The sequence below is a fragment of the Hypanus sabinus genome, chromosome 5 (genome assembly GCF_030144855.1).
Source record: "Hypanus sabinus isolate sHypSab1 chromosome 5, sHypSab1.hap1, whole genome shotgun sequence".
In the NCBI taxonomy this organism is placed as follows: domain Eukaryota; kingdom Metazoa; phylum Chordata; class Chondrichthyes; order Myliobatiformes; family Dasyatidae; genus Hypanus; species Hypanus sabinus.
The window spans coordinates 51968436-51985381 of record NC_082710.1 but is presented as its reverse complement, the minus strand read 5'-3'; the positions used below and the strand labels follow the sequence as shown (position 1 = coordinate 51985381).

General features: G+C 37.5%; 1 protein-coding gene across 1 annotated transcript in view; it reads left to right on the top strand.

Moving 5' to 3' along the window:
* slc12a2 (solute carrier family 12 member 2) overlaps positions 1 to 14726 on the top strand; it is a 160929-nt gene extending 146203 nt beyond the window's left edge. Inside the window, exons 21-27 of the mRNA XM_059969945.1 lie at positions 1059 to 1106; positions 2368 to 2490; positions 2635 to 2746; positions 4169 to 4255; positions 8854 to 8989; positions 10572 to 10639; positions 12374 to 14726. Of these exons, the coding sequence (XP_059825928.1) occupies positions 1059 to 1106; positions 2368 to 2490; positions 2635 to 2746; positions 4169 to 4255; positions 8854 to 8989; positions 10572 to 10639; positions 12374 to 12509 (710 nt within the window). The 3' untranslated portion in view covers positions 12510 to 14726. The remainder of the gene's footprint in view (positions 1 to 1058; positions 1107 to 2367; positions 2491 to 2634; positions 2747 to 4168; positions 4256 to 8853; positions 8990 to 10571; positions 10640 to 12373) is intronic.
* The last annotated feature ends 2220 nt before the right edge of the window (positions 14727 to 16946 follow it).

The following is a 16946-nucleotide window of genomic DNA, read 5'->3' as shown; positions in this document are numbered from 1 at the left end:
CCTATTCCATGCTGTATATCTGAATAGAAGAAAAGTTTGTGACTTACATCCTTTTACTAACACTACCAAAGGTCTTTCTAGTTAATTGTGAATAGAAGAGGAGTTGGCATGGGAAGAGGCCAAGATTATGTCTATTTAGCCATTGCAGTAAAATTTGCTTTCAGTTACTTTTGCAATTAATCACAGCATGCTGGCTTATTCCAGATTGAATGGTATCCCTAACCTTTCCAAAACACTTCAGTTTTATAGACGGCACCAGGCCCTTCCACTTTTTTTTTCTAGAGTGGTTCAGTATCTGAAGGATTTCCTTGCATTTAATCTGGCACTGTGTCATTTGGTCATCATGCTCTTTTAACGTTTGTTCATAACTGACAAAAAGAAAGTGTGTGTATGTTTGAATTGAAACTTTCCATTTACTTTCTGTGCTGCCAAGATTTGATCATCCATATTTGGAAAGGGGAGAATCCACTCTCACAGCCCTAATTTTATGTAACACTGGTCAGAGGATGCTAATCTGGGCTATGGTTGAAAAGAGTGGGTTGGGGGGGGGTGGGGAAAAATTACAGGATACTGCTTGGACTTAAAAACTGCTTTGAACAGGGACTAAACTCCCTTTCCCACCCATTTCCCTCCTACACATTGATTTCTGCCTACATTGTTCTACACTCGTCTCTGAAAGAATCTGTGATAAGGTATTGGGGATAAATTTGAAGTGGGAAGGAAGAATGGCGTTGCTACTGATCGTTCTCATTTTACATCAGAAATAAAGCGATTACATTCTAACTGGCTTTGAACAAATAGGCTCATGCAGGAGATGCAGGCTAGTAATTCTGACAGTTCTCTAAGCAATGCAGCACAATTAAATATCAAAGCCACTATTTGGGGTCCATTCATCCAGTTTTCCCACATCCTTCAATTTCTAAATTAATATTCAGAACATAATTCATTCCATCATTGATTATATTCTAAATCAGTTATTAATGTTTACTTTTTGAGTACATCCATTGATGCATTTGAAGTTAACTTTTATTTTATTGGTTATTTTGGCTATAATGCAGATGAAGAAGATGATGGCAAGGCGTCAACACAGCCACTCTTGAAAAAAGGCAGGCAATCCCATCTTTTGTTTTTATTTGAATATTTACTTAAGTTGTGCTAGAAACCAGAATTTCATTTTACTCTTTTTATTTGTACCATTGTGGATGTTAGTTTCTTATTTTGCTTTAATGCCAGATATGTATGTTAATTTGCCCATCCCCATCTCTCCCTTCTGTTAGTTAAATCTGATTCTTTAAAATTTGTGCAAATCCTGATTGAATGCTTCGTTTACACAACTCTTAATTGCCTTTCAATAATGGTGTACAGATCAAGTGATGGTAATTAAGTCAGTTTTATTTTAAGGCAAGTTTAGCAAGGGAGATTGGACTAGTGTTGAAAAGACAATCCCGATAAAGCAATCAGCAACTGAAAGGAGGAAAGCACCAATTGCTAAGTATCTTTATCAGAAAATTACAGAAGTACACTCCACTAGATACTTGATTAATCTTTGAGAGATGAGCCAAGTGCACTTTTACAAAATTTGCCATTTAAATAGTGCAAGCCAAAGATGCTGTTTGTTTTCCAAAGTATTTTGTATATTAAGTGATTGTAGTAAAGTATGCGTTTTGTTTTAAATGTGCATACCCTTGTGTTTAAGATTGAATTGTTGGTTTACCTATAAATTTGCATTGGAGGAACAGCAAGAACTTTCCAGAGATCGCCCCTTCAAAATGAAATTCATCTTTGGGTCCTTTCAATCAAAAGTAGTAATTTTTCAAATTACTTCTAGTGGAAGATGATTCATGCAGGGTTATGCTGTAAATCTCTCTATTGGTAATATTTTTGTTTTAAGTTAAATACGGAATATAAACTTATGATAACCTTTGAAAGACTCAAATTTTCTTCCATTAACTAGAGTCACTAAATGTCGTCCTATAATCTGCCCATTCATTAAAATGTAGAGTATATATTCTTTGTAAATTATAATATTTGGGGTAATTTGACAGCATTTAAAGTTCTGAAGAGCAAAATGAGCAAAGTGTGTTGGGGGGGGAGGTGAGTGGAATGGACAGAAACACTGGAGAATTTGACAGCTTTGCTTAAAAATTGCAAATATATGTGATATAGTGTCCTGGATTGTTTATCCTGGGTGGGGAGGGGGTGAGAAAAAGGTCAAAATACTTATTATTTAGATTTATCATTGGTTTGTAGTTAAATATCAATGATTGTACAACTGGTTTTCTCCTTCCTGTTTGAAATAACATGCTAAACTCTCTTGATTACAACTTTTTGTTGGACATATGCCTAATATTCTGTGAAACGTTTCAGAGGTTAAAGGTCCTTCCGTGCCTTTGAACATGACTGACCAGAAGTTGCTTCAGGCGAGCTCTGTATTTCAGAAGAAACAGGTCAAAGGGACAATTGACGTCTGGTGGCTTTTTGATGATGGAGGTATAGTTTCTGCAATTATTCCTCAATGTATAGATAAATTGAAAACAGTTAAACCACAGTTCTTTCTTGCATTCTATTTTGGAAATTAGTTGAAAAGGAAAGTTTTGAAATGTCTGGCATTACAACAGTTTTTGACTTTATTAGGTCTGACTTTACTTATCCCGTATCTTCTCACTACCAAGAAGAAATGGAAAGATTGCAAGATCAGAGTGTTCATTGGTGGGAAAATAAACAGAATAGATCACGACAGAAGAACGTAAGTGATCTTGCATTTGGAGCAAAAATGAAACATGCAGTGTGCATCTGTGATTACAGATGTTGTTAACAGACATCTGGTTTTATCTTCAAAATTACTAATCTGTTAGTATGAGTAAGGACACAAATGCACATTCAAATTGAGCATGGACACAATGGAAATAACAGGTAGAGCCGTTTACTAATTCCAAAACATCTTGAATCAAATTGGATCCAGATTAATATGATGTCATAATTGGTACAAATTTTGATTATATAGAACCCTATCTAAGGTACGCTGTGCTTTAAGTAGCTTGTTTCATTTTTGAACATGTGTACAGATATTTTAAAATGTCTATGGAAAATTGGTGAGAAATAATTAATGGGAAATTTCATAACAGCATTTATTTTGCATAATATGTGCTTCTATATCATTGCTGCTCATAATCTACACAAACAAAAATAGTAAGAGTTTAAAAAAAAAATTTTGCTACAAAGCCAAATAGGAAAGTAAAGAACCAATGACTGTAACCCAACGATTTAAAAGTTACAGTACATGGATAGACAGATGGCAGCGGAAGAGACGGAATGATGAAAATGTGAATTGAGGCAAATAGACAATTAGAATCCAGATGATGGAATACATTGGGATCTGGATGTGCAGCTACCTGAAACATTGAGATGACATGCAACACATTATGTATGTGGTATGTCTATAGGTTTGTGGAGTTATACAGCTTGAAAACAGGCCCTTTGGCCCAACTCATCCATGCTGACCAAGATGCCTATCTGTTCATCTTTGCCTTCATTCGGCCCATATGACTCAACATTGAATGTCAGGTTTCTTGTGTGTTGTGGTTGCACCTGCCTCTGGCACCACCATCTAGCCCATTCCTTATACCCACCAATCTGTGTAGAAAAAGTTGCTCCTCAGATTCCCTTTAATTTTTTCCCTGCTCATCTTAAACTTGTGTCCTCTAGTTTTAGACTCTCCTACCCTGGGAAAAGGGCTGTGACTATCTACCCTATATTTGCCCCTCATCATTTTATAAAACATAAGGAGGATTTGTACAGAACCTTGAGTGCAGACCTGAGTAATTACTTGGAGTACTAATCAGATTTCTATTTCTAATCCTAACTGAAGGATGCACTTGTGGAAGCTCATTATAGATTTGGGATTACTTTGTATAATGTAGTTATCCTGGTTGAGTAAGACTGCAGTTTAAAAGTATGTAATTTCTATCCCGGAAGACCATGAATGCTGAGTCTGAGTATATTCAAGATCAATAGATCTGTGTATTGGAGGAATGTGGGGTTTAAAAAAGAACATGTGCTTTAAGTAAGGGTCAGTCATTATTTTACTGAAGTGAATCAACACTTTCTTTGATCAGTTGTTTTTTATGTTCTTGCTGTTTGTAACCAAATAATTTTAATTGTCTTTCAGCATGGCCACTTTACTTAGCAAATTCAGGATTGATTTCTCAGATATCACTGTTCTTGGGGATATGAATACCAAGCCAAGCAAAGAGAAGTAAGTGAAGAAATTAGCAATTTTATTATTATATATTGCCCCATGCAGTGACCATATCAACAATGAAGTCTCTCAAGTTTCTGACAGGTGTTTGCTGTAATTTTCCTGATCATGCTCAGGCAATAGAGTCCATAGTGACTATTGTGGTAATGCAGACATGATGATTCCCTAGAACCTAGTGTTGGGGAAATCTGCCAACCAACTTGTATCAGATCGTACCTGGCATGTGGAGTTCATTGAATGGAGAAGGCTGGGTAAAGAAATAGTTACAACATAGGAATTGGCCTTTCACTCATTTCCACACTGGCTCTCTACCAAAGTTACCATCAAATTCTACCCACTGGCCCCTTTTTCTGCAGTCATTAATTCCTTATATTTACCCAATTTCCTTACTAAGGCTACGATGAACATGGTTCCACTACTTCTGTAAACAGCACATTCCAGCTTCCAGCCTTGTTTTGCTGTTCTTTCCCTTTAGTATCCGTGATCTTTAGCCTTTTACTCTTTCCCAAAGGAAACAACCTCCTACTCTCTATTCTGTTCAGGCTCCCACAATTAATTACCATCAAATCTCCCCTGCGCCTTTTCTGAGAATGAAACAGTGCCAGTTCCTCTTGCCCTCACTCTTCCAAAGTGGTGACCAGAACTGGACCTATTACTCCAGATGAGTGTAGACCAATACTTTATAAAGATTCAGTATAACTTCCATGTCTGCTTCTCTTGAGAAAGCTCCAAAATTAGTTATTTGTGTGAATTCTCATCTTGCTTTGATGTTCTCAATTTATTTTGAATACAAACCAGCACCACTCTTAGATCAGCATCCTTTTCTCTTCAGTATTCTTCAAATATCTGGGTCCACCATCTACCCCCACCCCCAGCAAAAACTGCACCCCACCCATGGCAGTTTTTGAGATAACGTATTGCACTTTGTTTCATACAGTGCTTTTAAATGTATTCTCTTCCCACCCATCACCCCAGAAGTTTTTATGTTCTATTGTTTTACAACATTGAATCACAGTTGGTTTAATTTGGCTTTTTTGACACTGATCAACAGAAAAATACTATTTCTTGTCAAAGTGAAAGCAGATCTCTTCAAAGTGATCTAAATGATTACATTTATAAAACACAAAATAATTGATTCCACAAATATTCACTCCCCTTTAATATGACAGACAAAGTCATCACTGATGCAGCCAGTTGGTTTTAGAATTCACATAATTGGTTAAATGGAGATCTGATTTTGGAGACCTGTGTGCAGTCAAGGAGTTTCAATTGATTGTAGTAAAAATACACCTGTATCTGGAAGGTCCAACTGCTGGTGAGTCAGTATCCTGGTAAAAACTACACCCATGAAGAGAAAAGAACACTCCAAGCAACTCCACAAAAAGGTTTTTGAAAAGCACAAGTCAGGAGATGGAGACAAGAAAATTTCCAAGTCACCGAATGTCCCTTGGAGTACAGTTCAGTCAATGATCAAGAAATAGAATATGACACAGTTGTAAATCTGCCTAGAACAGAATGTCCTCAAAATCTGAGAGACCATGCAAGAAGGGGACTAGTGAGGGAGGCCACCAAGAGACCCATGACAACTCTGGAGGAGTTACAAGCTTCAGTGGCTGAGATAGACCGCATGCAACAACTGTTGCCTGGATGCTTCACCAGTCCAAAGTTTATGGGAGAGTGGTAAAGAGAAAGCCACTGTTCGAAATAAAACTCACATGAAATCTTGGCGAGAGTTTGCCAGAAGGCATGTGGAAGAAGCTTGAAGAAGATTTTATGGTCTAATGATACCAAAATTCAGTGTTTTAGCCATCGGACTAAATGCTATGTTTGGCATAAGCCAAACACTGTAGATGAACAAAAACACACTACTTCTAATGTATAGCATAGTGGTGGCTGCATCATGCTGTGGGGATCCTTCACAGCAGAACACCAAGAAGGCTTGTGAAGGTAGAGGGTAAAATGAATGCAACAAAATACAGGGACATCCTGGAGGAAAACCATGATTCAGTCTGCAGGGAACTGTGACTTGGGAGAGGATTTGTTTTCCAACAAGACAATAACCCCAAGCATAAAGCCAAAGGTACACAGGAATGGCTTAAAATTAACAAAGTTAATGTCCTAGAATGACCAAGTCAGAGTCTTGACCTCAATCCAATTGAGAATTTGCGGCAATACTTGAACAGGGCTGTTCACTCATGATCCCTATGCAATCTGACAGAGCTTGAGCAGTTCTGTAAAGAAGAATGAGGAAGAATTGCAGTGTCCAGATGTATAAAGCCTATCCACACAGACTCAGCTGTAATTGCTGCCAAAGGTGCATCTACTAAATACCTACTTGAAAGGTGTGAATACTTACATAATCAGCTATTTTGTGTTTTATATTTATTAATTTAGATCACTTTGTAGAGATCTGTTTTCACTTTGACAGAAAGTCTTTTTCTATTGATCAGTGTCAAAAGGAGCCAAATTAAATCCACTATGACTCAATGTTGTAAAATGATAAAACATGAAAACTTCCAAGGAGTTGAATACTTTTTATAGGCAGTGTATATATGCACACACACATTTGTATGTGAATATACACATAGACAAGCATATGCGTGTATGTGTGCACACAAAAGTATGTGCCTAAGACTTTCGCACAGTTCCATATTTTTTTTTAACCTGTTCTTGATAAATTTTATCACTTCATGTTTCTCCACAGTAAACTCTGTCCACTCCATTAGCCTTTTAATACTTGAAGTCCCAAAATATGTTCTGTAGTTTACAATATTGCCAAGATTTGTCATCTAGACATCTTGAAATTGCGACTTTGACCTCCAACTCTAGATCATTCATAAAATTCAGTGGCCCTAACAACCATCCATGGTGAATGTTTTCTACCTGTCAGTAAAGGATGACCATTCACCATGGCCTGTTATCTGTTACTTAGCCAACTTCCTATCCATTCTATCAATATTTTTTTTCAGGTGCTTCAAGTTTGAATCATTTGTGGCACCTCATTAAAAGCCTTCTAGTGCCCATCTAGCCATGAACTGCAGGAAAATTACCAAAAAAAGTACTGGTTTAACATGATTTGCCCTTAAATGTGTGCTGGCTTGCCTTAATCCAGACCCAGATCAATGTTTTTCTAAGCTTTCCTTCCATCAAGGCTATATTAGTTGGTTGTAGTTGCTGAGGTTTCCTGGGCACCTTTTATTTTTGAACAAAGTAACTTTTCCTATTCTGTTCTCTGACACCATTCCCTATCCAAAGAACAGCAAGAAGTGATGGATAATGACCCTGAATTGCTGCAGACTTATAGGACATGTTCCATTCTGTCATTGTGATGCACCAACTTTAAGTTCAGCCAATTTTCAAGTGTTTCAGTGACATTGATATTTAATGTACGTGGTGTTTCAACTATTTCTTCCTTCTCTATTTGGAAGTGCCCTCCTCCCAAGGGAACATGGGAGCAAGCTACTCACTTAGCATCTTAATAGTGCCCTCAAAACCCATGTGCAAGTTCCCATTTTTACCCCTAAACTCTTCCATGTATTACCATTTTACTATTGATATGCCTTTGGATCACTTTTGTATTCCTGTTTGCGTTGGCAACGAATTTTTCTTGTACCCTTCCTCTCATTTTAATTTTCACCATCTCATTCTTTTGTAATTCGTCTGATTCTGGCTAATATAATTGATCGTTTCTGGCTAGTGCTTGCCATATGATGTAAGCAGTTTTTATTTACTTTTGTCTTCCTGTCCATTCTCCAGGGACCTCTGAATTGTTCTTGCTTTCTTCTTTGCTCCATATGGGAATATGCTTCAATTATACCTGAGCAATACCTTAATCAGTTTGATCTATGAACATTTAGATTCAGTTTACCTGTGTGAGACCCATTCTCACCCTATTAATATTGGCTTTTCCCTAATTAATTACCTTTACTTTGGATTCCTCTTTCACTTCCTCTATAGCTAACCTTTTATTTTTATGATCACTACCGCTGAAATGTTCCCAAACCTCATCTACAGATCCACCTGATTTTCCTGAATGCCTCCTTCCTCTTGGGAAGAAACAGGTTAAAAAAAAAAATAAATTCAGGAGACTTCTGAGGAATACATCACCCTCTTTGCCCTTATGATTCTTAGATATTGGGATAGTTAAAGTCAAGCCTTTAAAAGTTTTAGATTTTTAATTTGAAAATATGGACATTCCTGGCATTTACATGTTGTAATATTGTGGGAGGGTGGTTATTCTGCTTTCTTTCCCACATGATCCTCTTTACAGTGTGGATCGTTATGCAGCTGTCCAGGGTTTCTGCAGTAGGATAGGTTGACATCACTTCACCTGTCACCAGTGGCAATTTCTGTGAGTAGGCAAGTGCAGAAATTTCCCCCCTCCAGGTCAATAGTGAAAACAGGCATTTGTAGACCAATGATTGTAGAAGTGGGGCAAGACTTTTGTCTCCAAAGCATTCTAAATAAATCAAATCCTTGAATCTATTGATGATTTGTGGGGCATTTTTTGCATTATTTTTTAGCAGTTGGCTGATAGTTGAATAAATTCAGTATGCTAAATATTAGGTAAGTTTGCAATGAATTTGTTTTAACAGTATTGCAGCTTTTGAAGAAATGATTGAACCATTCAGACTTCATGAAGATGACAAAGAGCAAGAGACGTATGAGAAAATGAAGGCGGAGGAACCATGGAGGATCACAGATAATGAGCTTGAGATTTACAAAATGAAGGTTCTGAATCTTTTTGAAGTATTTTACTTTTGCTCTATTTAGACTTGGGGACTGAGGCACAGCAGAAACAGCCACCAGATCATCAGACCAAATTTTATGACCAAAATTAAATTTACGGATTCCAACACCCATTTGGAAACTGCACTCAGATCATAAGCAGCCTCTTATAATGTTTCATGAGCCCTCTGGTTATCACGATTTTAAGAGTAACAGAGGAGCTCAAGCTTGTTATCTTAGTCCTGAGCTATATTGCCAGCTATTTTTTCTTATTGAATCTACTTATGTAACTCTTTGAGGTCTGAAGCTGTGGTGTCTGGATTTGTAACAAACCACTTAACCTGTTTTCTGCCAGCCAAAACTAAAATCGTTAGTATGAACACTTGTCTTTCAGTGGTTTTTCTTCATGAATTCTCGGGATGAGTTATCTTCTGCTGCTCAAGCAGAATTCACTCATATTCAACAGTTTTTTTTAATACTGCCTGAAGAAATTAGTTTCCCTCCTTTGTACCAAATATTTCCCATCTTTTTTGAAAAGTTTCTATAAAACTCTTAACGTTATTCTCAGTTGAGATCCTCCACTTTCTTTCCTAAGAACTAATTTTTGGAGATCTATCTCTGCCTTGCCTTGCTGTCTAAACTTTAACTGTTTGGTGGTTAATTTTTCTATGTAATCTATGCTGCTCTTCCCAAATCATTTCCACCTTTATGGTATCTTACACTGGTCTCTCCTCTTTAAGAACAGTTTATTACTGCAGTTTTAGGTATTTTGAAAACTCAAAAGCTTCTTTCCAATCTTACAGAGTATTGACTTTGTCATATACAAGGTTTTGCTTTGAATCCCTCCTAATTTATATTGCATGCATCAGTTCATAAAAGGCTTACATTTAACTGGACAATAGATCTCCTTTATCTTCATTTTGCACCATGGTTCCAGTTTTGTTAGTATATTGAAGGGCCCCCAGTTCTCAGCCTTTTGCTGCCTCATTTGTTTTGTGGGTTTGAGGCAAATTTGGCATTGCTGCTGTACAGACATTTACAGAATGATTTTGATGTGTAATTATTTTTGTTGTTGTAAAGGTGTGTTGTGCTGAATCACATGCAGTACACTGAGGATTTGCTGAATCCCTTGATGTGCTTAACGCCAGAGCCCAGCTATCAGGCTAATTTATCTTGTGGTACTGCGGGTTGTTCAATGAAACTGGCCCACTCTGGGTCAGAGCAGAACAATCATATTAATTTCATTCCTCCTCTAATTCCCTGCAGCTTGCTCCCTCATGCCCATCAAATTTCCTTTGATCATCTTGCTACTTATTGACACTAAAGCATAATAAACAATAGCCAATTAACTTAACAGTACTCCTTTCACAATGTGGATGGAAACCTATTAGAGCACCTACTGGAATCCCACATGATTGCTAAGAAAATTTTGTTCCAAATTCTAGATTGAATCAGGGACCCTGGAGCTGCAAGGAACTGGCACTAACTGCTGTGTCAATGAGTTGTTTTCTAGTAATGCAGCATCTTATTCATTTATTTCTCCATTGTGTTTAAAATAACGTCTCTACCAACTTTTTTGTTTTAGACATATCGTCAAATCAGATTGAACGAATTGTTGCGAGAGAATTCAGGAACTGCTAACCTCATCGTCATGTAAGTAACAGCAGAAATGTTGTTAATGACCTGTAATGAGTGATGAGACTTTACACAAGAGAAGTATTAGGAAATAAATTTAATGCTTTAAATTTTAACCATGCCTAGCGTTCATTAAACGTGAAGATTTGAATTTTTCATCAATGAAGGAAGGGAAGCTGGTCCTTAAATGTTCCAAGCAATGCAATGAAAAAGTACAGAGTTCAAATTGACTACAGCTGGTCAAGAATTTGCAAACTTAAGCCATAAGTAAAACACTTAATTCGCAAAAGTATGCTCAAATCGGGAGCAGTTGGCTACTTCATCCCTCAAGTCTGTTCTGTCATTCATCATGATCATGACAACTACACCCTTAGTCTCCCATTCCTTCCTACCCCAAATAACTTCTCACTGTTCATGTTATGCATCCACCTAACTCTGCCATAATTGCTGTAATATTTCTCATCCATAGTAAACAACACGAGCATTTTAAATAAGATTTCAGTAAATTGTTCCTCCGATGTCTCGTCCCATTTCATACTGAACAGTATTCTTATACTCTGAAATAAAATTGTAACTCAATTCTGGAAATAAGATAAAATTTGATTTGGAATTGTTAGCCTGCTATCCTTTCCGTGTGCATGCCAAGAAGGACCAATCCTCTAAATAAGACCTTTGCTGCTTTGAACCACTATCTTGAATTCAAGATGCTAGTAGAGATTCTGTTGGCTCTTCACATTTATAATGTATATTCAGATTCCGTGATTGAGTAATTAAAATGTATAGGAAATCACCACTGGAGTCTTTGATCAGACTTGCATTTGCCTTTTGGTGAACCCAAAAGATTAGTTTGGCAATAATGGCAGAGTTTAGTATGCAGACCTTAACATTGTGGTTTGAATGGTCTGTTCCATGCCATTACGTTCAATGCTTTGTTACAATAAATATTCCACAGATTTTTAGTTGATCTTAATGCCAATTTGTACTGAATATTCTCCTGTGTATCATCCATGCCCTTCCATTTCTTTCATATTATGTGTTTACCTAAAAGTCTTTTAAACTCCACCAAGCTGTCTGCTTCTATTACTACCCTTAATGACCTATTCCAGGTACCTTTCAATTTCTGCATGATACTCTTTCCCCCCCCCCCCACCCCAAACTTTAAAAGCATATCTTCTGCTGTTTGATATTTATACACTGGGGAAAAGATTTGACTGTCCATGTCTCTCATAATTTTAAAAGCCTGAGGTCTCCTCTTGGTCTCCAATACTCTAGTGAGGCCAATCCAAGTTTGTCCAACCTTTTAGAGCTCATGCTTTCTTATCCAGGCAGCATCCTGGTTATTTCCTAGTGTAACCTCTCTATAGTCTCCACATCCTTCCCATATGGAACAACTGGAACTCCATACAGTACTCCAAGTGTAGTCTGACTAAAGTTTTGTGACTTCCTTACTCATACTCAGCACTCTTACCAATGGCAATCATTCCATATGCCTCCTTTACCACCTTGTTGATTTGTGTAGCCACTCAGTGAATTACGCCCTTTGATTCATAATTCCTCCGTGCCTTAATGCTTTTAAGTGGTGTACCATTAACTGTATACTTTCTGCTATCATTTCACCTCCAAAAGTTCAACATCTTGCACTTATCTAGATTTAACTCCAAACAATTTTCAAATCAAGCAGTCCTTTCAACAAGTTAAAATTTTTGTTTGCTAATTTGCTCTGGATTCCACCGATACATTTCTGTCTTTTAGGAGTCTCCCAGTGGCACGGAAAGGTGCTGTATCAAGTGCACTGTATATGGCTTGGATTGAAACACTCTCAAGGGATTTGCCACCCATTTTGCTAGTGCGAGGGAACCACCAGAGTGTTCTTACATTCTACTCCTAGAAGAGCAGAGGACATTGCCCTGATTATTCTACTGCAGTGGCTGGAAGTAGAAAACGTGAGAAGCTCTGGGCTTGTGTGTGCCACTTCCAGTTGGTAGAAAACAAAATAAGCACACAGAGGAAGAAATCCTTATTGTTTTTGAGGATCATAAGAACTACTTGATTTTTACCCTGATGGTCTATCAATTTGCTTGAGTTTGATTTGAATGTAAGCATTATTTTTTTCTGACTGTACACAGGAAGTTTTCTTTCTGCTACAAGAAAAGCAGCAATAACTTTTTTTTTAATAACTTAGATTTTGTTGAAATGAAAGCCTTTTACAGCCTTACTGAGGTGCCTTCCAAAAAAAATTAAGTACCAAATTCAATTGATTCCCTATTTTATGTATAATGAATGTTGTTAAATGAAGTGGTTTGATAACAAACTGTAGTTAGTGCTTTAGAATGAACAGGTGTTCTCAGAGGGTGTACCTTGCACCTTCTGTCACAAAAGCTGCTTTCACTATTTGTCTTCCACAGGGCTGTGTGTGTTTTAAGTTTAACACTTTCAAAGCCCTGATATTTAAATACCTAATTTTCTTTGGCAATACTTGCCCTTAATTTGCCCTTCTCTTCCCCCAGCTTCTGTGCTATGAGATGCGCTGGCAGAAACTTAAGATCACTAACATAATTATGGAAAATGACAGGAGGTTTAAATTTGAGGATTGACTTGTTATCAGGGAGGTTTATAACGGAGGCTGCCAGGAATATCCCCCTTCAATATTTCCCAAGTCCACATATGAAAATCTGGGAATTTGACTTCCTTTCACCCTCTGTAAATGTTCTTAAAAGGTTGTAATGTTGAGGCTTGAGCAAGACTAGTTGTGCTTGTCAAGTTTTTAAACTGCGTAATACTTTGAAAAGGGAATATTAAGAAAAGATCTGAAAACCTAAGATTTTAACTGGCATTTCCTGCTTTGTGGAAACAAGTGTTGCTAAGATCTTAAATGCATCCAGTCATCTTGACTTTGCTCCCGAAGTTAACAGGTCACTTTCATGAAAACGTTAGTCACAACATTTATTTTTCTCTCAAAGGCATTTTGCTTTGCTTGTCATATATTTTCTGGTCTCTGTGCTTTAAAATTGAATTTTAAAAAATTGCCAAATAATTTTCATGAAGGTATTGTTAATTTAATGTACACTCGCCATGATGTGCTCTTAGTCTTTGCAGCTTTATATTAGTATTCTAGCAGCTAGTGCGTATGTAATTAGCTATATTCCTTTTCCCGTAGCAAGTAAATGCATGACATTTGAAGTCCATTACATTGTCTCAATTCAGGTGTAAACATGACCATAAATGGAGTAATGATTCTCTACAGTTTAAATATATTGTAATTTGAAAGGCTGTTGTGCTTCCTTCCTGGAATGATTTTTTTCTAAAAATCGATTAACTAATTTTAGTATCGTTTACTTATACTCAGTACACAAATTCCATTAGAGAACAAATTTTGAACCTCAAATCAGTGTACTACTTAGTTCTGCCAGCTAAATAAAGAGATTTCATTCACTTAAAGTATATAAATATACTAAATGTATATATGCATAAGATGTAGAAAGAAAAGCTTATAAAATGCAGGGTGCATTCTTGTGGTGTGTGCATCTTATACTGCCACTGTTCACAATTTATGCTGTCTTCAAAAGGAAATACAAATCACTGAGGTAAGAGTGATCGTAATAGTGTTCATTCCAAGCTTATAGGAAATATTTACCCTTATCAGAAGTGTTCCCATTGCTTTTCTAAAGTGGTTTGTAGCCAAATTTAAAACTTCCTGTAACTCCTTATTGACAACTAACATTCACACAATTCACAATTGTGAAATTGCACCATACACTGTATTTAACCTTTTTTTTGAAGAAAGCTAATGAGCAAGTGACAAGGAACAATGGCTGATTTTTGATTTTGTTAATTTATTCATAGTGTGTAAATCAATGATTCTTTTTGCATTTTAAGGGGTTCTTTTTAAAACTTGATGCTGTATTTGTCTTTTGTTTTAAATATGTCTGCAAAATTGTTAAAGCTGTTTTTCTCCCCCAGAGGGTGATCTACCCAAAGAAGCTGACCGAAACATTTTGATAAACTGTACTATAATTCACTGAATTGCTTTTCTAATTATTTTAACATTAAGAGTATTAAAGATGATACTTTGTACATTATTGCAATAAAGAAGAAAGTTACATAATCATGTAGCGTGATGTCTGCCTTTCAGCAAATTGCAGTACATATACCCATAATCGTATTTGAGCTGCTAAACAATCTAAAATGCTATAAAATTATTTCAGGCAACCCCTTTTACAGCTTTATAAGGATATTTATCCCTGCAAAAATTAGAAATCACTATCCAATAATTTGCAAATTATTGGATTTTGTGTGGGGTGGGGGGAAGAGGGAGAGAAAGGAAATTTAAAAAAAGCTTTCTTAAAAATTTGTTGACAAGTGAACGACCAAAATGGCTTTGCACTCAGGACTGTTTTCTAGCAATAGAAGCTATGCTATATTTGGTCATAATTAATTCCATTTCAAATTAAACCCCCATTTTTATTTATTGCAACACCAGTCAAATTCCTTGCCATTTGGCGGTTCGACTATTTTGATCTAGCCCTTCAAATCCTGCAGCCAAGATGAGGCTTACTATTTGCAAGGCAAGGAGTGGAAAATAACTGATAGGCAGATGTATATCACCACATTATAAGCTTGAATGATCAGTGTCACGTGCACCCTTGCAAATTGTTATGTGTAAACATTGTGTGTTTAAATGGAAAATGGTGTCCCCGGAGGTCAGCCATAATTCCGTGCGATAGGTTTGAACTTGCCCTATGATGATCACATCTGTGCACCACAAGGGAAATTGTAATGCAAACAGGTTCAAGATATTATCTTCAATCTGTTTCCATTGCAATTCCACATGTGATTCTCGGATGAATACCAGTATACTGATAAGTACAGCATTTTTTCAGCAAGGTCTGCAACTAGAATTAATTTACCGATTAATCTATTTTGGTTAACATTTATACGAGGGGTGATTGATAAGTCTGTGGCCTAAGGTAGAAGGAGATGAGTTATACAGCTCTCGTTACATGCACATGCAGGTCAACTCTTTGATTATGCAGAAAGTTTGAAGTTAATAACTCATCAGGGTGATTGATAAGTTAGTGGCCTAAAGTAGAAGATGAGTTATTTCTGAATAATCACTCAAAGATTTGAACTGCATGTGCATGTAACGAGAGCTGTATAACTCATCTCCTCCTTTAAAAAAAAATCCAACGGCATCCCACTACCAAGCACATCTTTCCCTCCCCCCACTTTCTGCTTTCCGCAGTGATCAGTCCCTTGTCCACTCGTCCCCCCCATCCCTTCCCACCGATCTCCCTCCTGGCACTTATCCTTGTAAGCAGAACAAGTGCTACACCTGCCCTTACACTTCCTCCCTCACCACCTTTCAGGGCCCCAGACAGTCCTTCCAGGTGAGGTGACACTTCACCTGTGAGTCGGCTGGTGTGGTATACTGCATCCGGTGCTCCCGGTGTGTTCTTATATATATTGGTGAGACCCGAGGCAGACTGGGAGACCATTTCGCTGAACACCTATGCTCGGTCTACCAGAGAAAGCAGGATCTCCCAGTGGCCACACATTTTAATTCCACGTCCCATTCCCATTCTGATATGTCTATCCATGGCCTCCTCTACTATCAAGATGAAGCCACACTCAGGTTGGAGTAACAACACCTTATATACCGGCTGGGTAGCCTCCAACCTGATGGCATGAACGTTGACTTCTCTAACTTCAGTTAATGCCCCTCCTCCCCTTCTTACCCCATCCCTGACATATTTAGTTGTTTGTTTGTCTCTCTCTCTCTGCCCATCACTCTCCCTGTTCTCCATCTCCCTCTGGTGATACCCTCCCCCTTTCTTTCTCCTGAGGCCTCCTGTCCCAGGATCCTTTCCCTTCTCCAGCTCTGTATCACTTTCGCCAATCACCTTAACAGCTCTTAGCTTCATCCCACCCACTCCAGTCTTCTCCTATCATTTCGCATTTCTCCCTCCCTCCACTACTTTCAAATCTCTTAGTATCTTTCCTTTCAGTTAGTCCTGATGAAGGGTCTCGACCCGAAACATCAACAGTGCTTCTCCTATAGATGCTGCCTGACTGCTGTGTTCCACCAGCATTTTGTGTGTATTGTCATCATCTTCTACCTCAGGCCATGAACTTAGCAATCACCCCTCGTACTTGTGTTAGCTAAATCTTTTTGTTGGGTTACAACTTAACCTTGCATTTAGATGAATCAATTACAAATTTAAATTCACCCTTTCAGTTGAAAAAATAAACATCGATTCTGAAGATGCTGAAAATAGAGACACACAAAATGCTGGAGAGACTCGGTAAATCAGGAGGGGAATAAACC